The sequence below is a fragment of the Myxocyprinus asiaticus genome, chromosome 28 (genome assembly GCF_019703515.2).
Source record: "Myxocyprinus asiaticus isolate MX2 ecotype Aquarium Trade chromosome 28, UBuf_Myxa_2, whole genome shotgun sequence".
Classification (NCBI taxonomy): Eukaryota; Metazoa; Chordata; class Actinopteri; order Cypriniformes; family Catostomidae; genus Myxocyprinus; species Myxocyprinus asiaticus.
This window is the reverse complement of record NC_059371.1, coordinates 10,727,462-10,742,822: the sequence shown is the minus strand read 5'-3', so window position 1 is coordinate 10,742,822 and position 15,361 is coordinate 10,727,462. Positions and strand designations below refer to the sequence as shown.

Sequence of the window (15,361 nt, the reverse complement as noted above, 5' to 3'; positions counted from 1 at the left end):
CCAACTTTTTTGGAGCATGTTGCAATCATCTGATGAGAAATTACTGTACATTTTCAGAAAACAATGAAATCCACAAGGTAAAACATCATATAATGTGTAGTTGTGGTGTTTTCAATATAGCAAAGGGTGAATATAATTATCAAATCACTCCTTTTTGTTTTTAATTAGCATTTTTCATACTGTCCCAACTTTTTCGGAATTGGGGTTGTATAATTTTTACATGAAAATAGTATGTAAGAATGTATTGATGTATTTTGAGTTTAAATGAGCGAGTAATCTACTTCCCTGATGAAAAAGGCATGTCGAAAAATAAATGTAGGCTACAATACTAGTTAAACCATCATAAAAAAATCATGAACATATACTAAACGAGTCGCCACATACTAAAGGCATTCCACCAGCACTGTTGAGAACGGTCGAGTACGGTTAGCTATCCAGGCCGAAAATGGTTTATAATCGTGCTGTACCGAACCGTGCTCCAGTGGAAATACTACTGTAACCTAGGGCTGTCAAATTAAAATTTGAAATTCGAATATTCGTCAAATTTAAGAAAACAAAAACAAAATTAGAATGCTAAAACTGTGCATTCGACTTTTGGTTGTGTGCCAAGCAATAACGATTACTTCAGATTGAACGCTAAAAAGTTCTCTGTTCTTTGCAGTAATATAACATGGTGCTGTATGGTTTATGTATTCAATGCACCCTCTTGTGGACTAAGGAAAAAAAACGTCAATTTAAAAATCAGCTGACTTTAAAATTCAAATTTAATTAGAATTTTGAAAGTATTTAAAGTTTCTATGCCAACTTAACAGCCCTACTGTAACTGTTCGGTTCCATCCTCAGAACCGTTCGGCCCGATGGTGGAAAAGCAGCTTTACGAACCTTTTCTGTGAAAAGTTATAGCCAATTTTACAACTTTGTTGCCATGATGATGTAATATCAACAAACCCTAAAATGACTGTAGAAACGACGATTTAAACAACTTTACAGCTCAAATAATACATGAGTTTAACAGAAGAATTAATGTAAGTGCTTTTATAAAATTATAAGATTCACATTTCTACCTTTAAACCCTCCAAAAATTGGCCCCATTCACTTCCATTGTAATTGCCTCACTGTAACCTCCATTTTTGTTTGTTTTTTAAGAAAAGGAGGGACAAGTCAACATTATTTTTTGTGGTAATCAACATTATGCCACAAATGTTGTGGATTGAGCTTAACTTGTGTTGAACCCGGAATATTCCTTTAAGAAGAATTTGCTTCTTAAGAATGTTTTGTGTCTTAAGATTTCTTAAATGCTATTGGTACAGTCCACCTCACAAATTGTGAGACACCAAAATGGAAAAATAGAAAATTGGTGATAAGTCATTTATTCAAAGAAATCATTTCTGAAGTCACAATTTAAAAAAAAAAAAAATGAAAACTTGAAGAAAGGGAGAATAATATAAATTATCCATTCATGAAGTAACTAGAAAAAAAGAACGTCATGGTTACTTTCATCACCTCCGTTCCCTGATGGAGGGAACGAGACGTTGTGTCGATGTAGTGACACTAGGGGTCACTCTTGGGAGCCCCAAACACCTCTGCTTTTTTTAAAAAAGGCCAATGAGAATTGGTGAGTGGAATTTGCATGCCACTCCCCCGGACATACGGGTATAAAAGGAGCTGGTATGCAACCACTCATTCAGGTTTTGTGCTGAGGAACCGAGACCAGGTCCCGGCCATTTCAGCGGGTAGTTCAGCGTTGTGGCAAGAGGGACACAATGTCTCGTTCCCTCCATCAGGGAACGGAGGTTACGAAAGTAACCATGACATTCCCTATCTGTCACTCACTCGATATTGTGTCGATGTAGTGACACTACGGGTCCCTATACAAAACGCCACAACTAACTGAACGATGTTACGTGAAGTGGCGGTGTGTGACGGGCAGACTGCTGTGTGCCTCGTAGCCAGCGCACCAGGCCATTATGTAACCTCCCCCAACGCTCTTTATGAGCTCTTTATGAGCATCAAACAGTCCTTCAGGAACAAGTTGACTGCTGAGGCCTCTTTTCCTTCTCTTTTCTCCCCAAAAAGAGTGGAATTTGTTAACTGACCGGGAGCCCTAAGTGTCTACATCAGGGGGGGTGTCACTCCCAAGGGGAAGACACCGCGGAGACCACACCCCGCCCAAAAAGGGGGGGGGGGTACTTCAAGTGGAAATACATCACATGGTCTTACCGAGTCTTGTCGGAAGTACGTCATGTGGAGAGTCGCATGGTAGGTCCTACCCAAGGGGGGAGGAGTTTCTACAAGCATGGCGACCGGAGCAGAGGGCCCTCTGCTCAAGGAAGACGTAGTTTACCAAGAGGGAAACAATTTTACGGAAGATATAACACATAGGGTTACCTATGGGGAACCACCGCATGCGGAGCACCTACCTCAGTACAGGCCCTTACCAGCACACATACTGAGCCGGCAGCGAGTTTCTCCGCAAAATCAACTGCCACAGGGCTAAGGAGGAAGTCATCCAGGGATCACAGTCTGTGAACACTACTGGGAGTCAAGAGCGCACGTCTTCCCCTCAAAGGAGGGGAAAGGCGCTATGCGCAAGCGGTACACCTGGCCAGCTGTCCCGGAACTTACGTGCTTGTGCCTGCCACTACACAGGATGAAACCGACTCAACCCGGAGATTGTAGAACCTTGCAAAGGTGTTGGGTGTTGCCCAGCCCACTGATCTGCAGATGTCTGCCCAGGAGGCCTCCACACTCCTGGTAGAGTGGGCTCGTAACCCCGCAGGGGGTGGCACGTCCTGAGCTTGATATGCCATAGCGATGGCGTGAATGACCCAGTGGGCGATCCTCTGTTTGGAGACAGCGCTTCCTTTCCGCTGTCCACCAAAGCAGATAAAGTGCTACTTGGAGCTTCTAAAGCTCTGCGTGCGATCCAAATAGATGCGTAAAGCTCGCACCGGACACAGCAATGCCAAGGCTGGGTCTGCCTCCTCCTGGGGCTGGGCTCGCAGGTTCACCACCTGATCCCTAAAAGGGGTCATGGGAACCTTGGGCATATAGCCCGGTCGGGGTCTCAGGATCACATGAGAGTAACCCGGACTGAACTCCAGGCACGAATCGCTGACAGAGAACGCTTGCAGGTCCCCTACCCTCTTGATGGAAGTGAGCGCAGTCAGGAGGGCAGTCTTGAAAGAGAGTGCCTTAAGCTCAGCTGACTCCAAGGGCTCAAAGGGAGCTCCCCTTAGACCCTGAACGACTACAGAGAGGTCCCACGGGGGAACGAGGCACGGTCTAGAGGGGTTCAACCTCCTAGCGCCACTCAGGAACCTGATGATCAAGTCGTGATTCCCCAAGTACTTACCATCTACTGCATCGTGATGAGCCGAAATAGCGGCTACATACACCTTCAAGGTGGAGGGGGACAGCCTCCCCTCCAACCTCTGCTGCAGGAAGGAAAGCACCGATCTGACTGCGCATCTCTGAGGGTCTTCCAGTCAGGAAGAACAGCATTTAGCGAACAGACGCCACTTCAAGGCATACAGGCGCCTCGAAGAGGGAGCCCTAGCCTGAGTGATCGTGTCTACCACCGCGGGCGGTAGGCCACTTAAGTCCTTCACGTCCCTTCCAAGGGCCAGACGTGGAGATTCCAGAGGTCCAGAAGATTGAAGAAGGCGGAGCCGGTGTTGTTGCTGCAGGAGGACGCCCTTGGCGACGAGCAGACAGGGTCCGGGGTCTTAAGCCGTGCCGGGGCAGGATATGTTGTAAAACCTCCGTCTGCTTCTTCACCGCCGAGAACTGCTAGGCAAAGTCCTCGACGGCATCGCCAAACAGGCCAACCTGGGAAATGGGGGTGTCAAGGAACCGTGCCTTGTCTGCTTCTCCCATCTCGACCAAGTTGAGCCAAAGGTGGCACTCCTGGACCACCAGGGTGGACATCGCCTGCCCGAGAGACTGCACTGTGACCTTTGTCACCCGGAGAGGGATTTCGGTCGCGGAGCGCAGTTCCTGCATCAAATCCAGGTCAGAACTACCCTCGTGCAGTTCTTTTAGTTTGGGGCTCCCAAGAGTGACCCCTAGTGTCACTACATCGACACAATGTCGAGTGAGTGACAGATAGGGAATGAAAGTTTTTTGCTTGTTTGTTTGTTTTTTTGTAAAGCACAGGAAATGTTTTGCAGGTTTTTGTAATCTGAGGATATGTCTGGTAAGGGTTAATATTATCAGTCTTGAGAACAGCTGCGAGTACTTGCTTGTTTTGTTTTGTTGTGTGTGTGTGTGTGTGTGTGTGTGTGTGTGTAGTAGGAGACACACACACCCTCATTCTCTGTAATGGCAGCAATGAACAGGTCCAGGCATGTTTTAGTTTCAGAGTTAATGTGCTAATTTTTTCTCACAAATTAAAATTATGTTGGGTTTATCAGAAATAATGTGGATAATTACGATGATAATGATGATATTGATGATGATGATGAATAAGCTTGGCCCACTGTTTAATCAGTCATTCTGTCAAGCTGCACTCTCTCTCTCTCTGAACTATAAGATTATGTTACCAAATATGATATTACATGAAATGTTATGCTATACTGTTGCTAAGGTGTTCTCAGTGGATTTTAGCATGCAGCTGTGTGGTTGCTAGGTGGTTGCTGGGTTGTTCTTGGTGGTTGCTGACTGGCCATGTCAGAAGTCCACCCTGAAGTCTCTATGATATTCTAGTTCCATAGCTCAAGTCCGTCCTTTAGTGCAAGTCTAGTTCTTGTCCCTCCTTTTCTTTAATAAAAAGCAAAACTGGAGGTTACATTGAGATACTTACAATGGAAGTGAATGGAGATCATTTTTGGAGGGTTTCAAGGCAGAAATGTTAAGCTTATAATTTTATAAAAGCACTTACATTCATTCTTCTATTAAAGCTCATGTATTATTTGAGCTGTAAAGTTGTTTAAATTGTCATTTTTACAGTCGTTTTAGGGTTTTAGGATTTGTTGATATTACATCGTCAAGTTGTAAAATTGTCTATAACTTTACACAGAAAAGGTTAGTAAGTGATTTTATCATACTAAAATCATGTTTACATGCTTATTGTTTATGTCTTGTGGCTTTACTTTTGAAACAGTGAGAATTTTGACATTTACACATTGGCTTTTTTTAAAGAAAAGGAGGGACCAGTCTAAACTGATTTTTGTGGTGATTAGCATTATGCCACAATTGCTGTTGATTGACCTTAACTTGTATTGAACCTTGAATACTCCTTTAAGGTTTATTCTCTATCGAGTTTTAAACCTAACAAAACCTATCTTCCTACATTAATCCTTAAACTTAAATTAAGTGATAGTGTCATAAAAAGCAAATGTTGATGAAAAGTGCAATTACTAGAGCAACCACATCATTTTGTGGTGCTTCAATGACACTTTTCAACATGCTTTCCAGGACTCGTACCCCAATCCTTTGCATCACAAGTGCAACACTCTATCAGTTGAGCTACCGTGCAATTTTATCGCACTCAAACAAGCTTGTCAATGTAGTTGGTTATGTAATGCAAATGTTAAAATATATCATATCGTAGTAAAAGTTTTAGATGTCATTAGATAGGATTGTGTGAGGAACAGGGCAAAAACTAAGTGTTTATGAACTGATAATCTGCCCTTTTTACTCCTGATTTGTGTGAAAGAGACTAAAAGGGAATACAGCTGTTTTTTTAAGGGCTCTAGAGATTATTTCACCAGTAAAACTGCCATAATACGTACCACGAGCCACCTAAAAATGATTTTGCACAAAATAATACAATTCTATGAGACCAGGTTAGTAATAGTACACTTCTCAACAAGTCACACAATTTGAGGTATCATTCATGATGATGAATTGTCTTACCAAGCACTACTAAAGGTAATTTACTCACACTATTGAAAACTCTCAGCTATTACTAAACACAGATTTAAAGAACAAAAACAGTGTGAGAAAGTGATTCATTGCTTTAATCACTCGTAGATGTGAAGACACATATGAGTTTTAGTGAAAGAACAGCATGAATACAGTGCAGGAGGTGTGATTCTCCCACACATGAGACATATGCTCTCACCTGGCAGCTTCATTAGCTTTTTGAAGTGCTTTCATAGTTGTTTCTTTGCAGCATTGAAAAGCTTTGGTGCCTTTGGGGCAGTCCTGGACTGTAGGGAATTCTTGTCTGCAAATAAAGCAGATCTCTTTATATCATACTGAAAATTGATTTATCCATTTACGTATATGTACACTTTTTTACATTTATTAGCAAATATATACTGTATCTATTTATTTATTTATTTATTTATAATAATGGCAGACTTGGCCCTCCATATGTGTCCTCCATTGGTTGTACAAACAGATAGTCCCACCCGAAGCTCACATGATTGGTCAGGCCAATGTTACGTGTCGGGCTGGATGGGCCGCTCAAACAAACAGAGTAATTTGATTGCTATACAGTATTACACGTTTAGGTGAAATCAACCTACAAAAGGCTTATTTATAACGTTTCTGCATATAGATTCTGCTTATTAAACTGGGATACAAGAGTTTTGTTTTAAATATTGCACACATCAGCTTAAATACAATTTTTTATTTTTTGCTCTATAGATAATTGCAGACCTGTTGTGTTAGATATTTTTAGTTTTTGTATATTTATCCTCCCCTATTTGGAATGCCCAATTCCCAATGCGCTTTCCTCATGGTGGCGTAGTGACTCGCCTCAATCCGGATGGCGGAGGACGAATCTCAGTTGCCTCCGCATCTGAGACTGTCAGTCCGCGCATCTTATCACGTGGCTTGTTGAGCGCGTTACCGCGGAGACATAGCACATGTGGAGGCTTCACGCTATTCTCCGCGGCATCCACGCACAACTCACCACGCACCCCACCTAGAGCGAGAACCACACATTATAGCGACCACGAGGAGGTTAACCCAACGTGACTCTACCCTCCCTGCATAAACACCTTTATTACCATCCTTACTGTCTTATCCAATCAGCGCAACTGTTTGCGTTTCATCTAAACTTATCTTCAACTTTCACAACAATATTTTGCTGCCTACAACCAGTGGTATTTCCTTCAGATCTGGTTTTGTTTGTTTGTTCCAGAACTCCATAAAGGTGATGTTTAAGTGTCTGTGGAAGAACTGTGAAAAAGTCCTCAGCACCTCCTCAGGGATCCAGCGTCACATCCGCACCGTCCACCTGGGGTAAGTGTCAATCACACCAACACCAGGGACAGGTTGACACATTTGTCCTCCAGACAAAACACGCCAGAAACAGGTGGGCAAGTGTGCCATCCAAATGTTCATCCAGGTGGCTATTTAAAAGCAAGAAAACACTGGAAAAGGAGACAGATACCATAAGGTTAAAGTTGCCCCATAGATTTCCATTGTAAGTTGTTTGTTTAATGAAACTGAGGTATGAGTGGGAAAAAGTTTCTGCTTAACTTCTGTGTAAACCTGGAATATTCCTTTAACTTTTAAAGCAAAGTAGTGCTGATTTTGAAATGGCAAAAATGTTGATTCATCTGCAGGGTGCAGTTTGTCATTGTCAGCCTCTAAAGATGGGACATCTCTAGTGTACTGTTCCCTTACTGAGCACCATAACAGGAGGCAGAGAGGGAATCACATTCTGATGGCTGTAGTAAGAGTGTTTTTATAGCCTCTTGTTGCTACCTGACCTTACTGTGCACATTTAATATTCAGTTATGATGTTGGCACTGCTGCCCTCTGGTGGCTGTTTGGTGATCTGTAAGAGATGAAGTTTCTGGTTGCTAATCGTGCTGAATTTATTTTGTGGTAATTCATTCCACATACATAATGCTAGGCTGTCTTTGTATAGGGTTATGTGTATATATATTGTAGTATAAATACAGAATAAATATATAGTAGTATAATATAAATATTATATATATATATATATATATATATACAGTATATTATATGAAATGTATATAGTAGTGGTTAATGTCATCTAGAGCAGTTGGGAATAGTTATATTTAGCCTCGCACTGCATTTTTCATCTAAATGGGAGAATTTCATGAAAACTGTCAAGAAATGTCAGTCATATTTCTTATTTACATGAAGAAAATCCTTTTTGTAGAACCATTAACATTTTTTGCAATGTGACATTATTTTCATGATGATTTAACACATTTCCCCCTAGATTTTCATTACCGTAATACAGAAAAAATATAATTCTCATTACTGTAAAACTGTCAAGAAATGTCCAGGTTGGGGGGGCTGGGTAGCTCAGCGAGTATTGACGCTGACCACCACCCCTGGAGTCGCAAGTTCGAATCCAGGGCGTGCTGAGTGACACCAGCCTGGTCTCCTAAACAACCAAATTGGCCCGGTTGCTAGGGAGGTAGAGTCACATGGGGTAACCTCCTCGTGGTCGCAATTAGTGTTTCTCGCTCTCAATGGGGCACGTGGTAAGTTGTGTGTGGATCGCGGAGAGTAGCATGAGCCTCCACATGCTGTGAGTCTCCACGGTGTCATGCACAGCAAGCCACATGATAAGATGCACAGATTGACTGTCTCAGAAGCGGAGGCAACTGAGACTTGTCCTCCACCACCCGAATTGAGGTGAGTAATCACGCCACCACGAGGACCTACTAAGTAGTGGGAATTGGGGAGAAAAGGGGATCAAATTAAATAAAAATAAAAAAAAAGAAATGTCCAGATCATATTACTTATTACAAAATGTAATAAAAAAAATGACATTATTTTTGTAACAATTAAGCACATTTTCCCACAAATTCTCATTACTGTTATAGAGAAAGAGAAAAAAAACATATTCTCAGTACTGTAACCCTGTCAAGAAATGAAAGGTTGATATTTTATTTTTATTTTTTTGCATTGTGGCATTATTTTGGTGACAGTTAAGCACATTTTCTCCGAAATTCTCATTACCGCAATAGAAAACAATCTCATTACTGTAATACAACAGTTGAAATCATCCAATGTGGACACAATGATTTAAAAAAAAAAAAAAATCAGCATAAGTTAAAGCCAGTACATTAAATAATACCATGATGTATAAATACTTAACAGTTTATATATAGACACTTTATTCTTTCATATTACAGTAAAGAGAATTTGATAAAAAAAAAAAATTGCATTAAATTTACTTTGAGATTCCCCCAAATAAAAAATATCACTTCTCAAAAAACGTGTGTGTGCGTTTTCAGGCGAAATGGAGACTCTGACTACAGTGATGGTGAGGAGGATTTTTACTACTCTGAAATTGAGGTGAACATGGACACACTTTCGGAGGGGCTGTCCAGCCTCACACCCACCTCACCCACTTCATCCGGGCCGCCCCCTGTTTTCCCTGTCCTGACCTGTGATGCTTCTCGATCCGAGCCTGCTCACATGATCCACACCCCTCTCAGCCAGTCAGCACCGTCGGCACTGTGCCACATCCGCACTGACCACGCTTACCAGGTAACTATCTGAACATTAACCCTATTCTTGAAAACAGTCCAGGTCACAGTCTTATACAATACTTATTCATTCTCAAACACAGTCTCTGGTCAGCTAATTACATCTGCAAACAGTGGAACACTCATATTATATTATTGTTTAGAGATATTTGATTTGTGATGAAGTCTCCAGTGACTCCCTCCAGCAGGGCTTTATAATTCTGTTTGGGTGCATGTGTGTATTTACTTCAGAAACATCATATTCATTCAAATTCCCCACATAAGACCCTTAATTAGTCATTAATGCAATTTAAGACTCCTCTCTCCTTCAGGTCAACAAAGCTTTATATATATAAAAAAAAAAAGCTACAAAAAGTACTGATTCACCAAAAATTTAGGAACTTAGTTAAAGGGGTCATGACATGCCTTTTATATTATTTTAATATATTCCTTGAGGTTCACTTAAAATATCTGTATAGTTTTTTGCACAAAAACTAAAACATGATAATTTTCCACCCTCATTCTGACCCTCTGTCAGAAACACTCGGTTTTGGTGCTTCTTCCCCTTTAAGACTTGACAGTAAACGCCCACTGTTATGATTGGCTCTCTGCTCTTGACTGACCTGCTCTCTCACTGCTCACCACTATTGGGCGGGGCTACAGAAGTGATAAGGTAAAGTAGGCGTTGATGATGTGTTGTTGTGGTCAGAGGTGGTCAGATGCAAATGTCTACCACTGTGTGACATCACAATAAGGAGGAAGTAGAGAAGAAGTCATTTTGGAAGCTTGGTTTCAACAAATGCTCTTTTTGCAGTGAGGAAGATTTGAGTTCTGAAACTAAAAGTGTGCTTTTACAGTAAATCACCTCTTATGTGTCAAAAGAGCAAGGAACATTTGATTCCTCATGGCATGACCACTTTAAGCAAATAATTAAGCTGGGTAATAAAATCAAGTAAAGTAATACAATTAATGATTAAAAAAGCGGCCCAAATTCCTTGTCCTATGTGGCTTTTTTGAGTTTCTAGAACATCCTTTTCCCAAATTCCTTTCTGGAATCTCTAAAACAGGCAAAGATTGATCTATTTGACCTGTTAAATATCCTGCCTAGACCACTGCATACACATATGTCTGTTTAATGGCTGGAATCCATTTTATTTTTTTATGTTTTACGGGTTAATGCAATGTACCCTTGACTTAAGAGGTTGGGAAAAGACCTGATTTCAGGACCAGGTTCAATAGATAATTTTCCCTTCGCTGCTGACACAGTCTGTTTTAACCTTATTTCTAATGCTTTTGCACCCACTGGCTTCTCAGGATTTAGTTTTTGGGACAGCTCTTCTTTGCTAATAGGAAAATCAATGGGGTGTGGTTGTGCTTTACACTGTTTTCTCTTTTTCTCTCTTTGCGTGGCTTTGCTAATATGGCCTCTTATACACACACACACACACACACTGTTTTTCAGGCTACAAACCCTGTCAGCATTCCCAGCATGCCCTCTGAGCTGCCTCACAGTGAGGACAGGATTAGTGTATCCTGGCAGTCACCCCCTGTCATATTTAAAGGCCCACCGGTGAGATGTCTTTCTTTCTTTCTTCATTCAATGTTTGTCACCTTCTAAAATATGCAGATCTCACTGATATAAAGTTCACAGAGGAGTCATCCTGTAAGCCTTGATCTTTGAGTTGCTTTTGTCTTTCTCTGTCTGCTGGGGTCTTTTCAGAAGTTGCACATGCATGGCTTCTGGTTTCCTGTTTCAGATCCTTTAGCAAAACACTTGACAGAAAATAGCCATTAAACCTCTTACAAATTGACAGTGATAGAGACTGCAGAGTTATTTTACCTTTCAAAAAGACATCTTTAAATCTAAACTAGTTTCGAGCATATATTGTTATTAGACGATATTATCTATCAATAGATAATCTATAGGTCTATAATGTTGTATGTGTTGTTTATGAAAAGTTTTAGAAAGACAATAGTGCACATCAGTGCCTGCCCACTTTTTCAGCCGTTTTGGTATTATTTCCATTCATATTTTCAATAGGGATTTCAGAAAAGCCTTCATAAAAGCATTCTAAGCCGTGAACCAAACCAACCAGCTCTGAGGTGAATTGCACCATTATAAACTTTGATTTCAAGCGAAATAGTATTTGAAAAACATGAAGGTACTTAGCTCTGTAGGTCCTTAAAATGCAAGTGGTGATTTCTCTTTTGATGCTCCAAAAATCACAGACAGTCAGCATAAACATCATTGATACAAGTCCAGCTGTTAAATTAATGTCTTCTAAAGTGATATGATCGCTTTTGGTGTGAAAAAGATCAAAATGTAAGTTTTTTAACTCTAAATCGTACTTCAGGTGAGCAGCGTTTGTGTGCTCATCCTGGATATCTCAACCGAGAGAAGAACGGGAGATTACGTACATAATATGCCAACGTGAATACGTCACACGAGAGACCACATAAACTCAGCCCTCTCGTGAAGCTTATAGGAAGCGTTGGATTATAGTTAAAAAGTACTTATATGTTGATCTTTTTCGCACCAAAAGCGATCATGTCGCTTTACAAGACATTAACAGCTGGAGTCTTATCGATGATGTTTATGCTGACTGTCTGTGATTTTTAGAGCTTCAAAAGTCTGATCACCATCCACTTGCATTTTAAGGACCCACTGAACTGAGATACTTTTCTGTTTTTCTTCAAATGTGTTCTTGTGAAAAAATAAAGTCATTAACACCTCAGATATCATGAGGGTGAGTAAATGATGAGAGAATTTTCATTTTTGGGTGAACTATCCCTTAAAGGCTCAAATCTAGAATTATACATGCAAAATCAGGTATCAAAACATTAAATTGTACTGTAGAGAAGATAGATTACTGTTACTTAACCGCCTTAAATAATATTGTACAATATTTAAATTCAATATTTGCCAAACCAGGCCCATATTTAGTCCTTACTACCAGAGCTACACCTGGCAGACAAAAAAACAGCTGATAAGAAATATATTACCATAACCACAATATACACTGAGGGGGACAAGTCCCCTCCAATAATCATATATGGCCACATTGTGTTTGCCCCCCCGCAATAATTGAAATCCTTGTTGCTGTTCTGCAACAATACATTATGCACCGCTGTCTAATTGTCAATAAGTTGGTGCAGGAACAACATAATGGTTTAAAAAAAGTGTTATGTTTTAGCGTGCTCAGTAGTCTAACACCGCTAGTCAATGTCATTTGAAATAGCCAATCAAATCGATGAAGGCGGGACTCAAGTTTAAGAAGCTAAACGGGAATCTCGTGGATTATTCCAGCGCCACGCATCAGCAAGTGTTCATGTTAAGAGTGTTTGTGTCATGTAAGGTGAAATTATCTAACTAAACATGCAATATTTGCCCACTGTTTTATGATTGAAATGTTGTACCGACTGACAGTAATTTCCAAGGGTGCAAACTATATTCACCATTTGGCCAAATTGCCCATTTTGAATTGAAAATATGTAATTACAGTACAAGATACAGGACATTCATAATTGTGAATGTGAAAACATTAACAGAGTAGTTTTCAGCATATCAGGCGCAAGACAAAGGCTGAATGTGTGTATATTGTAGACGAATTTAATGAATGTGGTAATCTGACAGTCTTTTGAAGTAGCTTTTTAGAAAATTCACTTGACATTGTCTCAGATAATGATCTATAAAACACAAAGTAGAGCGTTATCACCCATCAGATTAGAACTACAACATTACACCTGTGACTTCTGGCTTCCACTGAGTTTTTAGGTTTTGGAAAGGACAGTGTCATTGCAGCAGGGCTGAGGGCGGGGCCGGGTCGTGATTCCGCACACCGGGCCCCTAATAAGGCTGATTAAGCCCGAGAGGGATAAGGCCGACCAGAGACGGCAATGTGTCAGAGAGAGAGTTACGGACAGCTGTCCGACACCTGTGTGTTTGTGCTTTTGTTTTAGTTAATCATTAAATATTATTTATATTGTCAAGCCGGTTCTCGCCTCCTCCTTTCCATTGATGTGTTACACTGGTGCCGAAACCCGGGAAGGAGGAGGGATGCGCCGTAGTAGAGTCCTTGCCACTACCATCCACCTCAACGGAGCAGCCGTGGCCATCCACCGGGGGACGGAGTCGCCCGGCCGCCTGAGAGTGGAGGAACAGCCGCCGACCGCGAGGGAAGGAGGGGCTCCTAACCGACCGCCTGGAGCGGTCAGGGCCACTGCCAGGGGCGGAGGAGACCCCTACCAGCCGCTGAAACGCGGCGGGGTCTGAGACCGCCGACCGCGAGCGGGGAGGGGCTCCTGGCTGACCGCCTGGGGTGGGAGAACCGCTGCCAGGGGCGGGGGAGACCCCTTTCGTCCACCAAAAACACGGCGGGGTGTTCCGTCCGCCAGGGGCCGGAGGACTGCCTCCAATCCGCCTGGGGAGGCGCAGCTGTCATCCACGAGAGGGTGGAGGAGTGGCTGAGGACCAAGCTATGGCGTATCAGAGAACCGGTGAGTAAAATGTTTGGTTTTTTTTCTCTCTCTCTCTCTCCTCTCTCTCTTCCGCTGCTGCGCCGTGTTGGCCTTTCCCTCTCTTTTTAAATATTATTTATATTAACTTAAGTTGGTACCGGCACCGTTAAGGTGTGTATGTACCATGTTTTTTTTTTTGTTATTGTTTCCCTCCCCTTGTCCCCTCCCTCATCCAGGTAGGCGGGGATGACCTGCCGGCAGACGGGGCGGATAGCACGCCCCCCCCGGGGAAAGAGGAGGGGGGATGTACGTCATGCCGGGGGCTCCCCGGCCTGAGAGAACGAGGGAGGAATGTAGCAGGGCGGAGGGCGGGGCCGGGTCGTGATTCCGCACACCGGGCCCCTAATAAGGCTGATTAAGCCCGAGAGGGATAAGGCTGACCGGAGACGGCAATGTGTCAGAGAGAGAGAGTTATGGACAGCTGTCCGACACCTGTGTGTTTGTGCTTTTGTTTTAGTTAATCATTAAATATTATTTATATTGTCAAGCCGGTTCTCGCCTCCTCCTTTCCATTGATGTGTTACACTCATATATTTTTAATGCAAATATTATTAGGTAATAATTAACCATCAATTTAAGATTTTCTAAATAATTTCATATAATCTCCATATCATCTCCTAAGAGTCTACTTTTAGGAGATTTTATTTTGAGTATGTCCTTGTCAGGTTATTTACTCACCCTTATGTTGTTCATATGCTGTTACTTTTTCAATATGAACTTTTCCAATACTTCCATACAATATGTTTTTGTCAGCGTTAGGATTCATGAAGATTTGTGTTAAGATTCTCATAGGGGAAAAAACAATGAGCGACAACTTGAGGGCAGTAAATAATTTTGTGTATTTTCTTTTTGCTAGCCAGCTGATACATTCATGTCATTTTACATGATACATCAGTGATGAAAATAAATTAAAATTACATTCATCTTTTCTTTGAGACAGCATAAAAAGAAAGAAAAGATGACTGAAACATGTGAATTGCTAGCAATGGCTTAGCATGGCTTAACCTGTATATTTGGTTGGGCTTTTATTGAGTTAGGTCACGTTTAACATGAAATACCTTTGCAGGGCCCGATGACTCAAATCCGCACTGTTAGCATCGGTGAGAAGAGACAACCTGTTAACCACACCACTGTCAGCAAAACGAACATCAGCACCTCCACTTCCAAACCCACCAATGGAATCAGGTATCCTGTGTGTTCACATGTCTGGGGACGTAATGGAAGAGTGATGCATGATGCTTTTGAATTTACCAAGGCTTGGAGAAAAATGCAACTAAAAAATGACTAAAAAGTGGGGGCAAAAACAGCACTGTGGTGAATTTCTCTAACATGTCATATATTACACTAAACCACATGTTTTGGATACCGAAGTGACCTGTAGCTGTGAGATATCTGTATGGACCCCTTTCACAGACTGTGATGATGCA

General features: G+C 41.7%; 1 protein-coding gene across 4 annotated transcripts in view; it reads left to right on the top strand.

Moving 5' to 3' along the window:
- LOC127419236 (zinc finger protein 704-like) overlaps positions 1–15,361 on the top strand; it is a 109,466-nt gene that overhangs the window by 87,657 nt on the left and 6,448 nt on the right. For 2 of the 4 annotated variants that reach the window (XM_051660480.1, XM_051660479.1), the window contains 4 exons: positions 7,097–7,197; positions 9,183–9,438; positions 10,879–10,986; positions 15,001–15,119. In XM_051660480.1, the coding sequence (XP_051516440.1) occupies positions 7,097–7,197; positions 9,183–9,438; positions 10,879–10,986; positions 15,001–15,119 (584 nt within the window). Of the gene's footprint in view, positions 1–7,096; positions 7,198–9,182; positions 9,439–10,878; positions 10,987–13,407; positions 13,914–15,000; positions 15,126–15,361 lie in introns of those variants that run through there. The other 2 variants (XR_007893627.1, XM_051660481.1) reach the window with 2 other exon arrangements.